The following is a 16,534-nucleotide window of genomic DNA, read 5'->3' on the forward strand; positions in this document are numbered from 1 at the left end:
AAGCAAAATTTATGCTTAAAAACATACTTACCTTATAATATAGTTCTTGAGTTTAAAGTATATATGAAAAGAAGTGGGTTTTTTTCCAAACTGGTCTCGGATTTATTCTTTGAGTGTGTCTTTCATTTATTGCCTCCGTGAATACAACAAATGCTTAGCACTAACCTCTGATATGCCTACCTGCTCGCCCACATGACCACAAAATAGAGCATTAGTCCTGTATACTTTTGCCTCTGTAAACCAACTGAGGATCCACTGGACTCTCTGCACGGTGTACTTCATACTGTAAGGAAATGCCCTCCTTGGCATGGTTACCCCCTGACATTTTGCCTTTTGTTGATACCAGTTATGATTGAAAGTGTGCTGGGATCCTGATAACCAGGGTTCTTTCCCTAAACTGTACCTTTGTTCCCACAATTGGCACAGCCCTGGCACACAGATAAGTCCTTCCATAATGGTACCCCTGGTACCAAGGGCCCTGTTGCCAGGGAAGGTCTCTAAGGGCTGCAGCATGTCTTATGCAACCCTGGGGACCCCTCACTCAGCACATGCAGTGCCTCACTGTTTGTGTGTGTTGGTGGGGAGAAAATGACTAAGTCGACATGACACTCCCCTCAGAGTGCCATGCCCACCTCATACTGCCTGTGGCATAGGTAAGTCACCCCTTTAGCAGGCCTTACAGCCATAAGGCAGGGTGCACTATACCACAGTTGAAGGGATAGGTGCATGAGCACTATGTCCCTACAGTGTCTAAGCAAAACCTTAGGCATTGTAAGCGCAGGGTAGCCATAAAGAGTATATGGCCTGGGAGTACACAAACTCCACAGTTCCATAATGGCTACACTGAAATCTGGGAAATTTGCTGTCAAACTTCTCAGCATAATAAATGCACACTGATGCCAGTGTGGGATGTATTGTAAAATACACCCAGAGGGCATCTTAGAGATGTCCCCTGAATACCAGTCCTACTCCTAGTGCTAGGTTGACCAGTTTCTGCCAGCCTGCCACAACCAGATGAGTTTCTAGCCACATGAGGAGAGTGCCTTTGTCACTCTGTGGCTAGGAACAAAGCCTGTACTGGGTGGAGGTGCTTCTCACCTCCCCCTGCAGGAACTGTAACACCTTGTGGTGAGCCTCAAAGGCTCATGCCTTCTGTTACAGCACCCCAGGGCATTCCAGCTAGTGGAGATGCCCGCCCCTCTGGCCACTGCCCCCACTTTTGGTGGCAAGGCAGGAGAAGATAATGAGAAAAACAAGGAGGAGTCACCCACCAGTCAGGACAGCCCCTAAGGCAGAGGTCTTCAAACTGGGGGGCCTCAAGTGATCCCAGGGGGGGCACCAAACTCTGGCCAAAAGAAATATTATACAGATAACATGCCTTTGTTTCAAGCAGAAGCATGTTATTGCAGTTATAAAAAGGTAACGGTACCTAACTGCAATGTTTAAATAGGTTTATACCTATTTAAACATTGCCATCTTTCTAAAATAATTGTGAAAAATTCTGAGGGGGGGGGCCAACGATTTTAATTTTTTCAACTGGGGGGGCGCGGCATTAAAAAGTTTGAAGACCACTGCCCTAAGGTGTCCTGAGCTGAGGTGACCCCTGCCTTTAGAAATCCTCCATCTTGAGTTTGGAGGATTCCCTCAATAGGATTAGGGATGTGATCCCTCTCCCCTGAGGGAGGAGGCACAAAGAGGGTGTAGCCACCCCCTAGGACAGTAGCCATTGGCTATTGCCCCAGACCTAAACATACCCCTAAATTTTGTTTTTAGGGTCGACCCTGAACCCAGGAAATCAGATTCCTGCAACCTACACAAAGAAGAAGGACTACTGACCTCAAAGCCCCGCAGAGACGACTACTGACTTGGCTCCAGCCCTACTGGCCTTTCTCCAGACTCAAAGAACTTCACTGCCACGCATCCGACAGGGACCAGCGACCTCTGAGGACTCGGAGGACTGGCTTGAACCCGAAAGCACCAAGAAACTCCAGAGAGCAGGGGCAGTGTTCACCAACTGCAACATTATTGCACTTTGAAACAACTTTGAAAAAAAACTCTCCCTTCCCACCGGAGGCGTGAGACTTCTCACTCTGCACCCGAAGCCCCCGGCTCGAGCTCCAGAGAACTAACACTGCAGAGAGGACTCCCAAGCGACTGCCACGACGTGAGTAACCTGAGTCGACCATCCTGCACCCCTGCAGCAACGCCTGCAGAGAGGATCCAGAGGCTCCCCCTGACCGTGAATGCCTGGTAACAAGGAACCCAACATCTGGACCAAGCACTGCACCCGCAGTCCCCCGGACCGAGAGGAACCCTTCCACCAGTGCAGGAGTGACCAGCAGGCGGCCCTCTTCCTAGCCCAGTCGGTGGTGGGCCCGAGAATCCCCCTGTGTGCCCTGCCTGCATTGTCTAAGTGACCCCCAGGTCTCTCCATTGCTTCCTATAGCAAACCCGACGGCAACTTTGCACACTGCACCCAGCCGCCCCTGTGCCGCTGAGGGTGTGTTTTGTGTGCCTGTTTGTGGTCCGTCCCCCCCCCCCCCCCATTGCGCTACAAAACCGGCCTGGTCTGCTCCCAGAGGACGCAGGTACTTACTTGCCAGCAGACCGGAACTGGAGAACCCCTGTTCTCCATAGGTGCCTATGTGTTTTGGGCCCTCCTTTGACCTCTGCACCTGACCGGCCCTGTGCTGCTGGTGCAGTGACTTTGGGGTTGCCATGAACCCCCAACGGTGGGCTGCCTATGCCCAGGAGAGTGACTGTGTAAGTGCTTTACTTACCCGCAAAACCTAACCAAACTTACCTCCCCCAGGAACTGTTGATTTTTGCAGTGTCCACTTTTAAAATAGCTTATTGCTATTTTAAATTTTTAACCTATACTGTGTGTACTAATGCTTTAATTCAAAGTTCCCTACTTACATGTGTGGAGTACCTTGCATTTTATGTAGTTACTTCAAATCTTGAATCTTGTGGTTCTAAAATAAAATAAGAAAATATATTTTCCTATATAAAAACTATTGGCCTTGAGTTAAGTCTTTGAGTGCGTGTTCTTCATTTATTGCCTGTGTGTATACAACAAATGCTTAACACTGCCCTCTGATAAGCCTACTGCTCGACCGCACTACCACAAAATAGAGCATTAGAATTATCTAATTTTGCCACTATCAACCTCTAAGGAGAACCCTTGGACTCTGTGCACACTATCTTTCACTTTGAGATAGTACATATAGAGCCAACTACCTACAACAGTGTACTTCCTACATCGAGGAAGGAAGAGTAGATTCGTTTTTATTCAATTGTAGGCCTAAGGATTTGAAGAGTTGGATGCAAACTGCTATGAAGGTTTTGTTAAATTTTATGGACAAGTCTCTGAGGACCAAGTCATCTAGTTAAGGTTAGATGTGATGACCACTGAAGGTGGCTGTGACTGCAACTATACATTTGATAAAGATACTGGAGTGCAATAATGAATTGTAGGAATTTGTGATGCTTCATATGAATATGGAAGTGCACATCTTTCAGATCCAATGATGTCATGTACTCAATTTTCAATAGAAGCGGTAAGACTTCCTTCAGAATGACCATTCTGTATGATTGTTTACCTGGAAAGAGATGGAGCGGGCACAGATCCAGAATGAATCTATACTCTTTTGTAGTTTTTCATCAAGGAGTAACTGGAATAAAATCATACATTTTGATGATGATTTGTAATCACTTCCATTGCTTCTTTTTTCTTTTTTTTTAGCATGGTTCAAATTTCTACCTTCACCAAATGATGTTTGTGTTTAACACAAGACATCAAAGTCATTGGTGATGTATGAGCTCTAGAGTATGACAATATTGAATCACATCTAATACCCATTTGTTTGTAGTATTAGTCTTCCAGTTGATGTAAATGGTAGAGATTCTGCCAGCTACAAGGCAGGATATCTAGGTAATATGAATGTCAGTATCTGGTGCCTGGAATTTGTCGGTGAACCTGGAGTCCAGTCTTAATTGCTGAGGGTTGCATTACTGTGGTTGACTTTAATAGGGCTGGTCTATCCACCTTTTTGTATGAATAATGCTGTTGTAGATGGGGTGATTAATCCTGATGGTATGGATGGGGCCAGTAGGCTGGCTAGTATGATATGTATACTTCTATAGCCTTGATATAGACCTCACAATGATTTCATTTCTCGCTTCCTTGAAAGGACTGAGGTCTTATTTCCTGTTGCGCATCCAAGGATCTGGCTGTGTCTGTGACTGCTTTGATATTCTGGAGAGCATTATCTATGTGTTTATCAAACACTATCCCTCATCAAATAGGAAGTCCATGATTTTATTCTGGACTTCTTGTCTGAATGAAGTGGCTTCCAGCCATCCTTGCCTACATAATAAGGCTGCTCTGGCAAGTTGTTTAAAGCCAATATTGGAGATGTTGAATTGCTGAGTTTATAAGTGCAGCCCCTGCTTTTTCTATCTCACTTCCGGTTTCATATCTATAGGCAGTAGGTTCAGATAGGGAGCAATATCTGATCACATTTGTCTGCTATATATACCTATACTTTCCATGGCAACTAGAAGTCTCTGTCAGATCCCCTGTGCACTGCATCCGGCTTGTTGGCTCTCCAGTCCGGAGACTTTCTAGCTCCAAGAAGCCCCAGCCTCTTGCACTACACAGCTCCAAGGACAATGTCCTCTCTGCAACTCCTGCGACGTGGGCATCCCTCTTTGCATCCCAGCGACTACCTGTGACTGCCGCCAGAGGGTCCAGCCGGGGGCTCCATTGATTCCTGCTAGCTCTCCTGCTTGCTGAGGATTGCCCCTGACTTACCTGCAAAGTTAGAGTTTCCTGGACGTTGCTGGACCCCAGAATTCTGCAACACACAGTACAGCGCTTTTTTACATTTGTCAAGGTTTGTTCGAGGCACCGCTGACCAATGACCCCTTTGCAATTTGAGGACTGGCGTGGGACAGCTCGTGAATGACTCCTGGGATCCTCCTGCATCACCTGGACTCCACAGCTTGGAAACTAAACTTCAGAGGTGGTGCTGTCAAAAAGCAACAACAGCTGCATGATCTTTCTGAAAGACTTGGTATGGTTAAGTCACAAATAAAGAAAAAAATGAGTAAAGCAATGGTGTGATTAATGTGGAATGCAGAAACATCTTTTGGCAGAAAAAACACAAGCGAATGCGGTCATGACAACCAGCTCTTCAGCCACTTGGAGGAATAGCTTATCTACTGCTAAAGCTTGCAATTTACTAACCCTGTAAAGGGAAGCAACAGCAGCAAGAAAGACCACTGTACAGGAGACCAATTCCATTCTTCAAAAGTGAATGAAGTCTCCCGTAAGTCATGAAAGGGTAATGACAAGGTTCCATAAAGGGACTGGTGGGGACCTTGATGGAATAACCCTTTTGAGGCTAACCACAAAAGGAATTAACAACCAGGAATTGCTTATTTTGCTGGTAAGTGACCACAGCAGCTAGGTGTGTGTGTAGCCTGATAGAAGAACAGATTACACCTGCCTTTTGTTGCACTGTTGCTTGCCTGGGCTTCTTTTGAAGGATGTTATAGTAGTAGATTAATTTTATAGCTTTAGCCATGGAGCATTCCCATCTACTGTGTTTTCTGGCTTATGTAAGAATTTACTCCTCAGGAAGGTGCAGGTAGGCTGATTCAAGTAGTTCAGGTGTCAAATCGGCAAATTCAGTGCCCTGAGGTTGGGGTAGAGCAGATGACTTTGGTGCCGCATGAGAAGATCTGGGTGAAGGAGCAGCTTTGTGAGAGCCAAGATGGACATTTCTAAGAGCACCATGGCTGTCAAGCCCATTTGGAGCTATGAAGTTTAACCTCTTTGGTTACTGCTTACAATCCATAGATCTCGGGTCCATTACAAGTTAATCAACAGAGCACTGCCCATGGACTGCGAATGTGGGTACACTGAGCCAAAGCTTTAGCCTTCTCTGTTTTTATGTCTGGCTAAGAGGTCTACCGCATTAACCCCCAAAAGTGAAAGTATTGTGACATCTGTGTGTTTATCTCCCATTCGTGTTTTTGTTGCTGCATCTTGCTAAGCAGGTTAGAAAAGTCTTTGCCCACTCCCATGATATGTTATACTATGAGCAGAACCTGGTGACAAAGTGGCCCATCACCAAACAGTTGGTGCTGTCATAGACAATTATGGTGAATGTGTGCCCCCATGTTCTGTAACTAATACAAAATGATTGTCATGTTGTCTGTGTGAACTAAGACCGTTTTGTTATGAATTAAAATGTGAAAAACGTGCAGCACTAGCTAAACTGCCATCAGCTGCGGTACACTAATGTGCTGGAGACATTGTTTAGGGGACCACTGGCCCTGAATTTCGAGCTGACACACAAGCTTCCATCCTGTGAGAGAGATGTCTGTGTTAATGGTTGCTTGAGCAGAGGGATACAGGAAACACCTGTCCTGTAACATGTTTTCATTATTCCACCTCTGTAGGTTGTGCTTGACTGGGTCAATGTAATGCGTTCTTTGCTTACAGCAGGTTAATCACCTATCTCTTTGGCAGAGGTGGTGTAATTTGTCTTTAAGCTCAAAACTTGTTTCATCCTGACTCAGGGGTTGAGCTTGGTTCGGAGACAGGCTCAGTAGGATTTCAACCTCAAGGCTCAGCCCCTGTAGCTTGAGGAGTCTTTGAAGTCGAAAATGCCTTTTGGGATCGAGTGGCTTTGGGAACAGAGAGCTGTGCAAATTGTTGAGACCTCTTTGAAAGTAGCATAGGAGTCAAGGTATGGCTTTTTTGAGCCTGTTTCTTGTCCTGTTGAGCCTTGGAAGAAAGATCCCCAATGTAAGGTAAGTGGGAGCCCCTGGATGTGGACTTAGTTCTGATAGAAGAATTTATAAAGGGCCCTGGAAACAACAGCTCTCTGAAGACAAAGGCGGACTGATTTAGAACTTGGCAGAGGGGAATACTCAATCACAAACGTGACAGATATCCCCTTCTCCGTATTATGATCCCATTATGTCTTATGGGGATCATAATATGGTGGATGGGATATCTGTCACGTTTGTGACAGAGTATTACCTCTGCCAAGTCCTAAATAAGGCCCAGAGCCAATGGATGAGACATATTAAGGACTGCACTCCTCATGGGTCTCTGAACCACTGGGGGGCCGGTCCTATATGGAGTCGGAGTAAGTTCCTTCGACATCCTTGCTGCACTACCTAGACGGTGACTCAGAGAAGCCTCAGTGCTGATTCCTTTAATGCATCAACTGCGGATCCCATTGGTGCCCAACACTCTTTGTGCACCAAAAGGCTTGACAAACTGAACAGAAGCGTTTTTGTGGTCCCTCAGGAGGCACTGGTTACAGACCTGAGGCTGGTTCTACCATGGGAACCTGTTGTTACAGCTGGGGTAGAACTTAAAAGGGGAGTTTTCTTTGCCCTCAGGAGTCACTCCCTGTAGAAAAGTGCCTCTTTTGACATGGTCCTCCCCCCATCCCACACACACTTCTTGCCTGGTTTCTGGTGCAGTTTCGGCTTGAAGTGCACTGGGTCCTGCGAAACATGTCCCCAGTACCAGATCTTTTTACCCAAAACTGCTCAGTTGTTTTTCCAACTGGCAAACCTTTAGCTACCACTGTAAGTCCCTACTAAATGATAATCCTAATACCTAGGCCATAGGGTACTAAAGGAGGGCCCCTGAGGGCTACAGCACAAATTGTGCCACCCTCAGAGACCCTCTCACTAAGCACACCCAGTGCTGCTTTTGCAGGCTGCGTGTCTTGGTGCAGAACTAAAATGAAAACACACCGTGGCACACAGCCTGTGTGCCCTCTCCCCTTTACACTACATACAATATATTTAAGTCACCCCTCTAGCAAACCTTCCAGCCCCAAAGGCAGGGTGCATTATATTTTATGTGAGAGCATACCTGCAAGAGCAGATATGCTCCTCCGATGTCTTGGTTGATTTTCAGACATAAGTGAACAGGGAAGCCATTTTAAGTATACGTGCCAGACACTGGTCATTACAAGTTCCCCAGCTACATGATAGCTTCACTGAAGATAAGGATGGTTGATATCAAACAACTTGTATTAATAAACCCTCAATGAATCTGGATTTACTAACACATGGACTCTGAAGGCAACGTAGAGGTGCCCTTTCAAAACCTACCAACTCCTAGTGTGGACAATGACTGGTCAAAATCACCTGCCACTCCCTAAAACACCTCTAAATTCAGTATTTAGGTGGCACCCCAGAACTCAGATTCCTGTTGACTTCAGAGCCAGACACCAACTGACTTGGTCCCAGTTCCACCGGCCTGTCTGCAGCCCTTGATGATCCTGTGAAAAGACGACCAGCCCAGCATCCTCCAAAGCTTTGGGAAGACTGCATGCCTTTGACAAATATCAAGATCTTCAGAGAACAGCGGTCTTGTTCAAGAAGAAACCAACTTTAAAAGAACTCGGACCTGAGGAACTGCGAAACCGCATCCACACCCTCCTCTGCACCCGATGCTCACAGTCAGAGTCCAAGTGGCCCACCGATCCTGCGAATGTTCCAAATAAATTACGAGTCCACCGTGGGCTGACCCCTACCAGACTCTGCCTCAAAGCTTGCAGCCTCAAACCGGAGACTCACACTGACCGCAACCTGTTCAGTAAGCGGTTCACTAAAGGGTATCCCTGCTCCCAGAACACCTGGGCCTTGGGAAGCTGGACCATCGGTGTCCCTACGTCCCCTAGCATCAGAACTTACCTGGGCAGCTGTGGGTTTTCTTTGTTCAACCTCCTGCTCCTGGCCGGAGCCTGTAGCCTGTTTCCAAAACTGATCTCCCCCACTGACTTGCATTGGGCTCCTGACGCTATGATGGCACTCTGCACCCGGCCGCCCCTGTCCCGCTGAGGATGTAAGTTTGGTGCTGCCTTCTAGACCCCACCCATGCTTACCTCAAACCCAGGAGATCGACCCCTGACACCACTTTACTCACCTGGAAGCAGAGCATCTTTGGTTATCCCCAGTCTCCGTTGGTTAACATAGAGCATCCAATGCTGTGTTGGCACTCTGTACCCAGCCGACCCTGTGCCGCTGAGGGTGTAAGTTTGGTGCTTCCTTGTGGCACCCCTTGTGGTTACCTCACCCCAGGAGATCGACCACTGACACCGCATTACTCACGTGTGAGCTGGGCATCTTCGTTCACCCCAGTCTCCATTGGTTAACACTGGGCACCCAATTCCGAATTTGACCTCTGCAACTGGCTGCCCCTGTGCCCTTGTGGGTGCACTCTTTGAACTGATCTGAACCTTGCCTAGTGTTGACTGAAAACCCCGAAGACAGACTTTGTAAGTCGTGTACTTACCTGCAAAACTGCATTCTTGTTTTCCTCCTGTAGGTTAACATTACTCAATGGAAAGATTGCAGTGCCGATTTTTCTGAAACTACAAAGTATTTATGTTTGTAAATCTACTTACCTGATTATGAAGTTCTTGGGTTTGAAACATATATAAAAAAAAATTTTTCTAAGCTGGCGTCAGATTTATTCCTTGAGTGTGTGTGTCTCATTTGCTGACTCTGTGAGTTCAACAAATGGTTAGGACTACCTTCTGACATGCCTAACTGCTTGCCCAAACCATAACAAAATAGGCCATTAGGCCTATCTACATTTGCCTCTGCAATACCAATTGGGGATCCACTGGACTCACTGCACAGTGTACTTCATTTTAAAACACTATATAGAGAGCCAGATTCCTACACATTCATACAACCTTACCCTGGAATTTTCACAATTCAGATTTGAAGCGTCCAACAGTTGCACTAGGTTGTGGCTTGTGGAAGCCCTAGATTTTGCCATCCAGACTTCAAAGTCGTTGGCTTCGGTAGTGACACGGTGAAAGGGCACTAGATGGCACGTACAAATCCAATGATAAAAAAAACAATACGAGAAGCATTCTGTATAATGGCGCCTTATAGGTTTTCGTGGAGGTATCAGGAGTCACCTTTAAACTAAAACCTCTTCTTCGCCTTCAAAAATAGTTGCGAGGTCTGCGCCCCACACTAGGTGGCAGCAGTGTGTGCAGCATGTGATTTACGGTGGCACATGCTGTAAAAATTTTGCTTTGTTTGAAATAATAAACACATATATTTCAGTAAAATAACTTACTGAGTTGAATGTAGAACAGTTTGCTGCTAAGGCTGGTCATTGCAGAGAACTGGTCCGTCTCACTCTTTCCACGAACATAATCCATATTGAGGCAGTCACCATCATTCACGTCGATTGTTTTAGCTCCTGCATCAACATTAACAGCAGTGAAGGACTCACTTGGAGAAACTGAAATTGTGAGTCCCAAAGAATTTTTGATCACGAAAGGTGTCTGATCTTTTTTAAAGATATCCGAAGATTTACTGGCTGCTTCAGCAAATGCCTAAAAAACATACGCATATATTTGTTATTGCCCTGCAAGAAAGAATAGATAAAGTACACCACAGCATAAGGGTAAAGCACTAAACTCAATTTCTCACATAAGCATTAATTACAAATACATGATGGGAATTAATAACAGTCGGACAGCACAAGTGAAGCAAAGCAGGGTAACTGCTCTTTCACTGATCTGCATTTGTACCATAAGGATCTGTCTAGAGAGAAATACAGATCCTAAACATTAGTTTTGTGCGTCTCTGTTGACAACAACGGCAGAACCGTATTATTATTTTTTTTTAAACAATGACTGTGGGATTGTATGACGTAATATCCTATGCAGAAATATTGTCTGATGGGCCTATACATGCATATATGAAGAGAAATTGGGGAATTACTTTGAATACCCAGGCTATCATATTTGGATGGCTAGATCTGAGAGAATTTTCTCTCATGAACATATTCTTCTGCATTTGACTTTGCAAATTTTAGAGCAGACTCAGTTCTGCTAGAGAAAGACAGAGGGACATAAATGTGGCTGTGCTAGCATTACACTGAAAGCTAACAGTGTTATAATCAGAATCAAGGAGGTGGATGAAGGAGGTTGGGTTTAAGTTTAACACATTTGTAATTTTTAATTTGGTAAACTAGTGAATTTAAATAATCTAAATTTTGAATAGTATAGAAACACTGCTAATGCAGTATTTTGCCAAATTTGTATTCATCTCAGGACTAAACAAACAAGTTACTTACCTACAAAAACGCCTTAGCAGGTAAAGGACTCTACCTAGCTGCAGATTCCTAATCTTAGAATGATCCCCAGGCTGGATCCTGAAATTTTGGAGCAGTAACCCGGTGTGCCGGTCTGTGGATTAGTGGTGTAGTTAGGCTCCACGTCGGTTGCGACAGATACGAAATGCACTGTGCCTATATAAGCGTGATCCCAGTGCACCGATACCAGTATATTTTTGCGATCTTCCACGCCAGATGCGCAGACCCACGAAAAATGTTGATGCACTGGTGTGCACTGCTAAGGGCCTCAGAAGAGTGATCCTATAATGAAATGAGATTGTAGAGCAGGAAGGATGGTAGGGTCGGTAAGAACTCTGCTGCTAGATAATCTCTACCAGATAAGGCATTACAAATGTAAGTATCTTGTTCATCAGATAGAGACTTCCAGCCACAGGCTCCTTAATTTACAAAAGATCCTCAAGTAATACCTCCCAGGAGGTGGGTCTGCAAACAAATTAGACCAAAAAGTCAGCGGGATGGAAAAGGCGAAATGTCCATCATGACAGATCTGACTGTCAAGAGTAATGTTTGGTGAATGTATGCAAAGATGCCCAGGTTTTTGCCTGACAGACGTCCAGGACACGGATTCCACAAACTAACACAGTGGTTGCAGCATTGGCTCTGGTAAATGAGCGAGCAAGCCCTCAGAGCGGTGCTTTTTGGCCAGTGCGCAGCAGATTTGTATGCAGAGCATTATCCATTATGAGATGGTTAGTTTCTATACAGCCCTACCATTCTTCGTTCTGATATACCAAACAAACAGTTGATAGTCTACCCAAAAGTCCATAGTGCAACCAAGGTAGACCATCAATGCTCTTTTAAGGTCCTGTCGGTGGAGTCTTTTCTCTTCTTTGGAATGGATGAGGTGGAGCAAAGAAGGTATGCAATGTGATATTTTGGCCTACATGAAAAGTATCACAAACTTCGGAAGGCAGGAGGCACATGTACTCAGAACCTGTAAGCCTGGGTAAATTGTTGTGGAGGGAGGGTGGACTGAGAGTGCTTGCAGTACGCTAACCCTCTTGGCCAATGTTATGGCCACCAGAAAAGGCCATTTTTAAGGTGAGAAGGCGGAGTGGGAAATTGTGCAGTGGCTTGAAGGGGATGCACCTGAGGGAATTTAAGACCTGAAGGAAGTCCCACTGGAGCATGATGAATGTTGTTGGAGGGAAAAGGTTTTGAAGTCCTTCGAGAAAACCAGTCACAACAGGTGACTTACAGAAGGTTGGTCTGGCAATCGCAAGAAAGACAAAATGGTTTACTTTTAATATGGTCAGTTATCCAGTAAGACTCATTTGAAATTAGGAACCTCATGATCACCTACAAGGGATTTCATTACTTGTTTCAATATTACTCACATCTCAAATCTAATTTGAAAAGCACAGGACACACAGAGATTTCTGTTTTATATACATTAAATACAATCCTATATTACAAAAAACTTCAGCGATCATAGTGCAGATGATGCACTGCTCACAACTGATTTCATTTACAACAAAAATAAACAAAGATAATGTACAATTTCCAATGGCAGTCTACAATATTCAAACAAACATATGACATAGCATCCCTTTAGAACAAATCACAGGAGTCAATCAAAAAGGAGGGTTTTGTCAAACCCCAATTTAATGCATATAAAATGGGAATCTCTTTGTTTCCTGTACTTTTCGAATTAGATTTGGTAAATGAGTACTACTGAAACAAGTAAAGGAATCCCTCATAGGTGATCACAAGGCTGCTAATTTTAAATAAGTTCCACCGCATTAACTGTTCTTACTAACACATACTTACCCTTGTTCATGTGGGCATACATGGTTATCCTTGTACTTTTCTAAATGAAAAGTAACCTTTAACAGTGCCCAGAAAAAGTACATACAGTAAAACCTGGGATAGGGGTGCAGAACAAGAATCAATGTTCTTGGATGCACACCATGTCACAAATTTCTCCCAACAGTAGGAGTATATTTAAGGAAGTGCCACTTTAGGAATGGTTACCCAACCAGCACCACTTTATGCTTGATATCTGGTGCTAACTTGACTGAGTGTGTGCTGGGATCCTGCTAACCAGGCCCCAGCACCTGTGTTCTTTCCCTAAATTGTACCATTGCTTCCACAATTGGCACACCCCTGGCACACAGCTAAGTCCTTTGTAAAAAGGTACCAGTTGTACTAAGGGTCCTGTGGCCAAAGAGGGTCTCTTAAGGGCTGCAGCATGTATTGTGCCATCCTAAGAGGCCCCTCACCAAACACATGTACATTGCCATTGTAGATGATGTATTGTGTTGGGGAGAAAAAGGTAGGTCAACATGGCACCCCTCTCTGGGTGCCCTGTCCACAAATCACTGCCTGTGGCAATGGAAAGATACCCCTCTAGCAGGCCTTACAGCTCAGAGGCATGATGCACTATTCCACAGGTGAGGGCATAGCTGCATGAGCAATATGTCCCTACAGTGTCTAAGTCCATTCTAAGATATTTTAAGTGCAGTGTGGCCATACTGACTACATGGGCTGTGAGTTTGTCATTACGAACTCCACAACTCCATGATGGCTTCACTGAAGAATGGGAAGTTTGGTATCACACTTCTCAGCTCAATAAACCCACACTGATGCCAGTGTTGGATTTGGCCCTGCCAATCCAGCTAAATCCAGACATGCAGGGTCTCTTGACATAGGGTCCACAACCCCACCCAGCTTTGTTAGTTGCAGTACCACATAGTGGTGATGCTGTCCGTGAACACTTGCACCAGCCTTCCCCTTACTGAAGGAACAAAGAATTACGTTGTCAATCAGATCAACCCGGTACTCCAATAAGTTGATATGGAACATGGTCTCCGTCGGAGATCAGAGGCCTCTGATGTCCACCTCTCCCATGTGGCCACCCCAGCCTGGAAGTGACTCATTTGTCACCCCAGTCAACTATAGTTGGGCAAAGGAGTGCGGTCTGCCACTGACCCAATCATGGTTTGTCAGCCACCACTGTAGATATTTTGCAGTTCCCTCGAGAACTAGACCAGGTTGGAGAGATTCCTCTGATGCTGTTGGAGCTGGGAAACTAATCATAGCTTGAATATCCTGGACTCGCTGCTTAGGAGGATAGACAAACTACCCTATGTCCAGAAAGGCTCAGATGATGGGCCAGCCCACGGTCAACTCTTGGTCAGAAGTGCTGGGGACCCTTCACTTGACTGGTGGGCCAGTTGGACTCGGGCTGGGGACTCAGATGAGAGGGAAGCAGGTGTGACTTTGGCACGTGCAAGTGCAGGATGATCGGCATAGTCTGGAGGGGGGTGATGGCTGCCTGGAGTGAGACCACCTTCAACAGCCAACCGTCAGGGAAGAAGACAGGAAACACCAACCTCACCACATAGGCTGCAGCCACTGCCATCATCTTGGTGAACACCCGAGGATCACTGGTAAGGCCAAAGGGGAGCACTGCAAATTTAAAGTGCTCCCGGCTCAATCAGGGTAATGTCTGTGGACAGGAAGGACAGGGGTGAAATAGGCATCCAGCAAGTCGCTCTCCAGGATTTAAGGTAAGTACAAGGGGGGAACACAAGGCAGCACCAAACTTACACCCTCAGCAGCATGGGGGCGGCCGGGTGAAGATTGCGAACACAGCGTCGGGCACCCAATGTTATTCAATGGAGAAGATGACCTCTAGAAATGGACTTCAGGCCGTGGCCGGAAGGCCGGGAGAGGGCAACCCACAGATGCCCAGGTAAGTTGAGATGGCAGGGGTCGTAGGGACACCATTGGTTCAGCTCCACAAGACCAGGGGCTCCAGTTGCAGAGGTGTCTTTTGGAATCAGTTACAGCTTACAACGCAGGCTGTGATCAAGGGAAACCTCAGATTTAGGCTGCAGGCTCCGCTGTAGAGTCCGGCAGGGGCCAGCCCACGGTCAACTCTTGGTCAGAAGTGCTGGGGACCCTTCACTTGACTGGTGGGCCAGTTGGACTCGGGCTGGGGAGTCAGGTGCAGAGGTGATCCCAGGCCACGGTTCTGCAGTTCCTCAGAGTAGGGAAATGCCTCCCTTGGCATGGTTACCCCTTAACTTGTTGTCTTTTGTTGAAGCTAGATATGATTGATAGTGGTCTGGGATCTTGATTACCAGGCCCCAGCACCAGTGTTCTTTCCCTAAACTGTACATTTATCTCCACAATTGGCAAGCCCTGGCACACAGATAAGTCCCTTGTAACATGGTACCCCTGGTACCGAGGGCTTTGTGGCCAGGGAAGGTTTCTAAGAACTTCAGCATATACTATGCCACCCTGGGGACCTCTCACTCAGCACATGCACACTGCCTCACAGCTTGTGTGTGCTGGTGGGGAGAATATGAGTAAGTCGAATTTGCACTCCCCTCAGAGAGCCATGCCCTCAACCCAGCCTGTGGCATAGGTAAGTCACCCTTCTAGCAGGCCTTACAGCCCTAAGGCAGGGTGCACTATACCACAGGTGAGGACATAGTTCCATGAGCACTATGCCCCAACAGTGTCTAAGCCAAACCTTAGACATTGTAAGTGCAGGGTAGCCATAAAGAGTATATGGTGTGGGAGTTTGTCAAACACGAACTCCACTGTTCCATGATGGCTACACTGAAATCTGTGAAGTTTGGTATCAAACTTCTCAGCACAATAAATCCACACTGATGCCAGTGTGGGATTTATTGAAAAAAGCACACAGAGGCCATCATAGAGATGCTCCCTGTATACCAGTCCAAAAACCAGTGTTAGCTTGACCAGTTCCTGCCAGCCTGACACAACCAGACTGAGTTCTGGTCAGTGGGGTGAGTGCCTTTGTAACTCTGTGCCCAGGAAAAAAGCCTGCACTGGGTGGAGGTGCGTCTCACCTCCCCCTTTAGGAACTGTAACACCTAGCAGTGAGCCTCAAAGGCTTATGCCTGTTATAGCACCGCAGGGCATCGCAGCTAGTGGAGATGCCCGCCCCTCCAGAAACAGCTCCCACTTTTGGCGCAAGTCCAGAGGAGATAATGAGAAAAACAAGGAGGAGTCACCCACCAGTCAGGACAGCTCCTAAGGTGTCCTGAGCTGAGGTGTCCGCTGCCTTAAGAAATCCTCCATCTTGGTTTTGGAGGATCCCCCAATAGGAAGAGGGATGCGCCACCCTCCCCTCAGGGAGGAGGCACAAAGAGGTTGAAGCCACCCTCCAGGACAGTAGCCATTGGCTACTGCACCCCAGACCTAAACACCCCCCTAAATTGAGTATTTAGGGGCGACCCTGAACCCGGGAAATCAAATTCCTGCAACCTGAAGAAAGAAGGACTGCTGACCAAAAAGCCCCACAGAGATGACAACTGACTTCGCCCCAGCCCTACCGGCCTGTCTCCAGAC

At 46.3% G+C, this 16,534-nt stretch overlaps 1 protein-coding gene across 2 annotated transcripts in view; it reads right to left on the reverse strand.

The window, feature by feature from the left end:
- Positions 1-16,534, reverse strand: part of VPS13A (vacuolar protein sorting 13 homolog A) — a 1,844,906-nt gene that overhangs the window by 994,938 nt on the left and 833,434 nt on the right. For both annotated transcript variants that reach the window (XM_069230089.1, XM_069230094.1), the window contains exon 44: positions 10,139-10,400. In XM_069230089.1, the coding sequence (XP_069086190.1) occupies positions 10,139-10,400 (262 nt within the window). The remainder of the gene's footprint in view (positions 1-10,138; positions 10,401-16,534) is intronic.

Source organism: Pleurodeles waltl, chromosome 1_1, assembly GCF_031143425.1.
Source record: "Pleurodeles waltl isolate 20211129_DDA chromosome 1_1, aPleWal1.hap1.20221129, whole genome shotgun sequence".
Lineage (NCBI taxonomy): Eukaryota > Metazoa > Chordata > Amphibia > Caudata > Salamandridae > Pleurodeles > Pleurodeles waltl.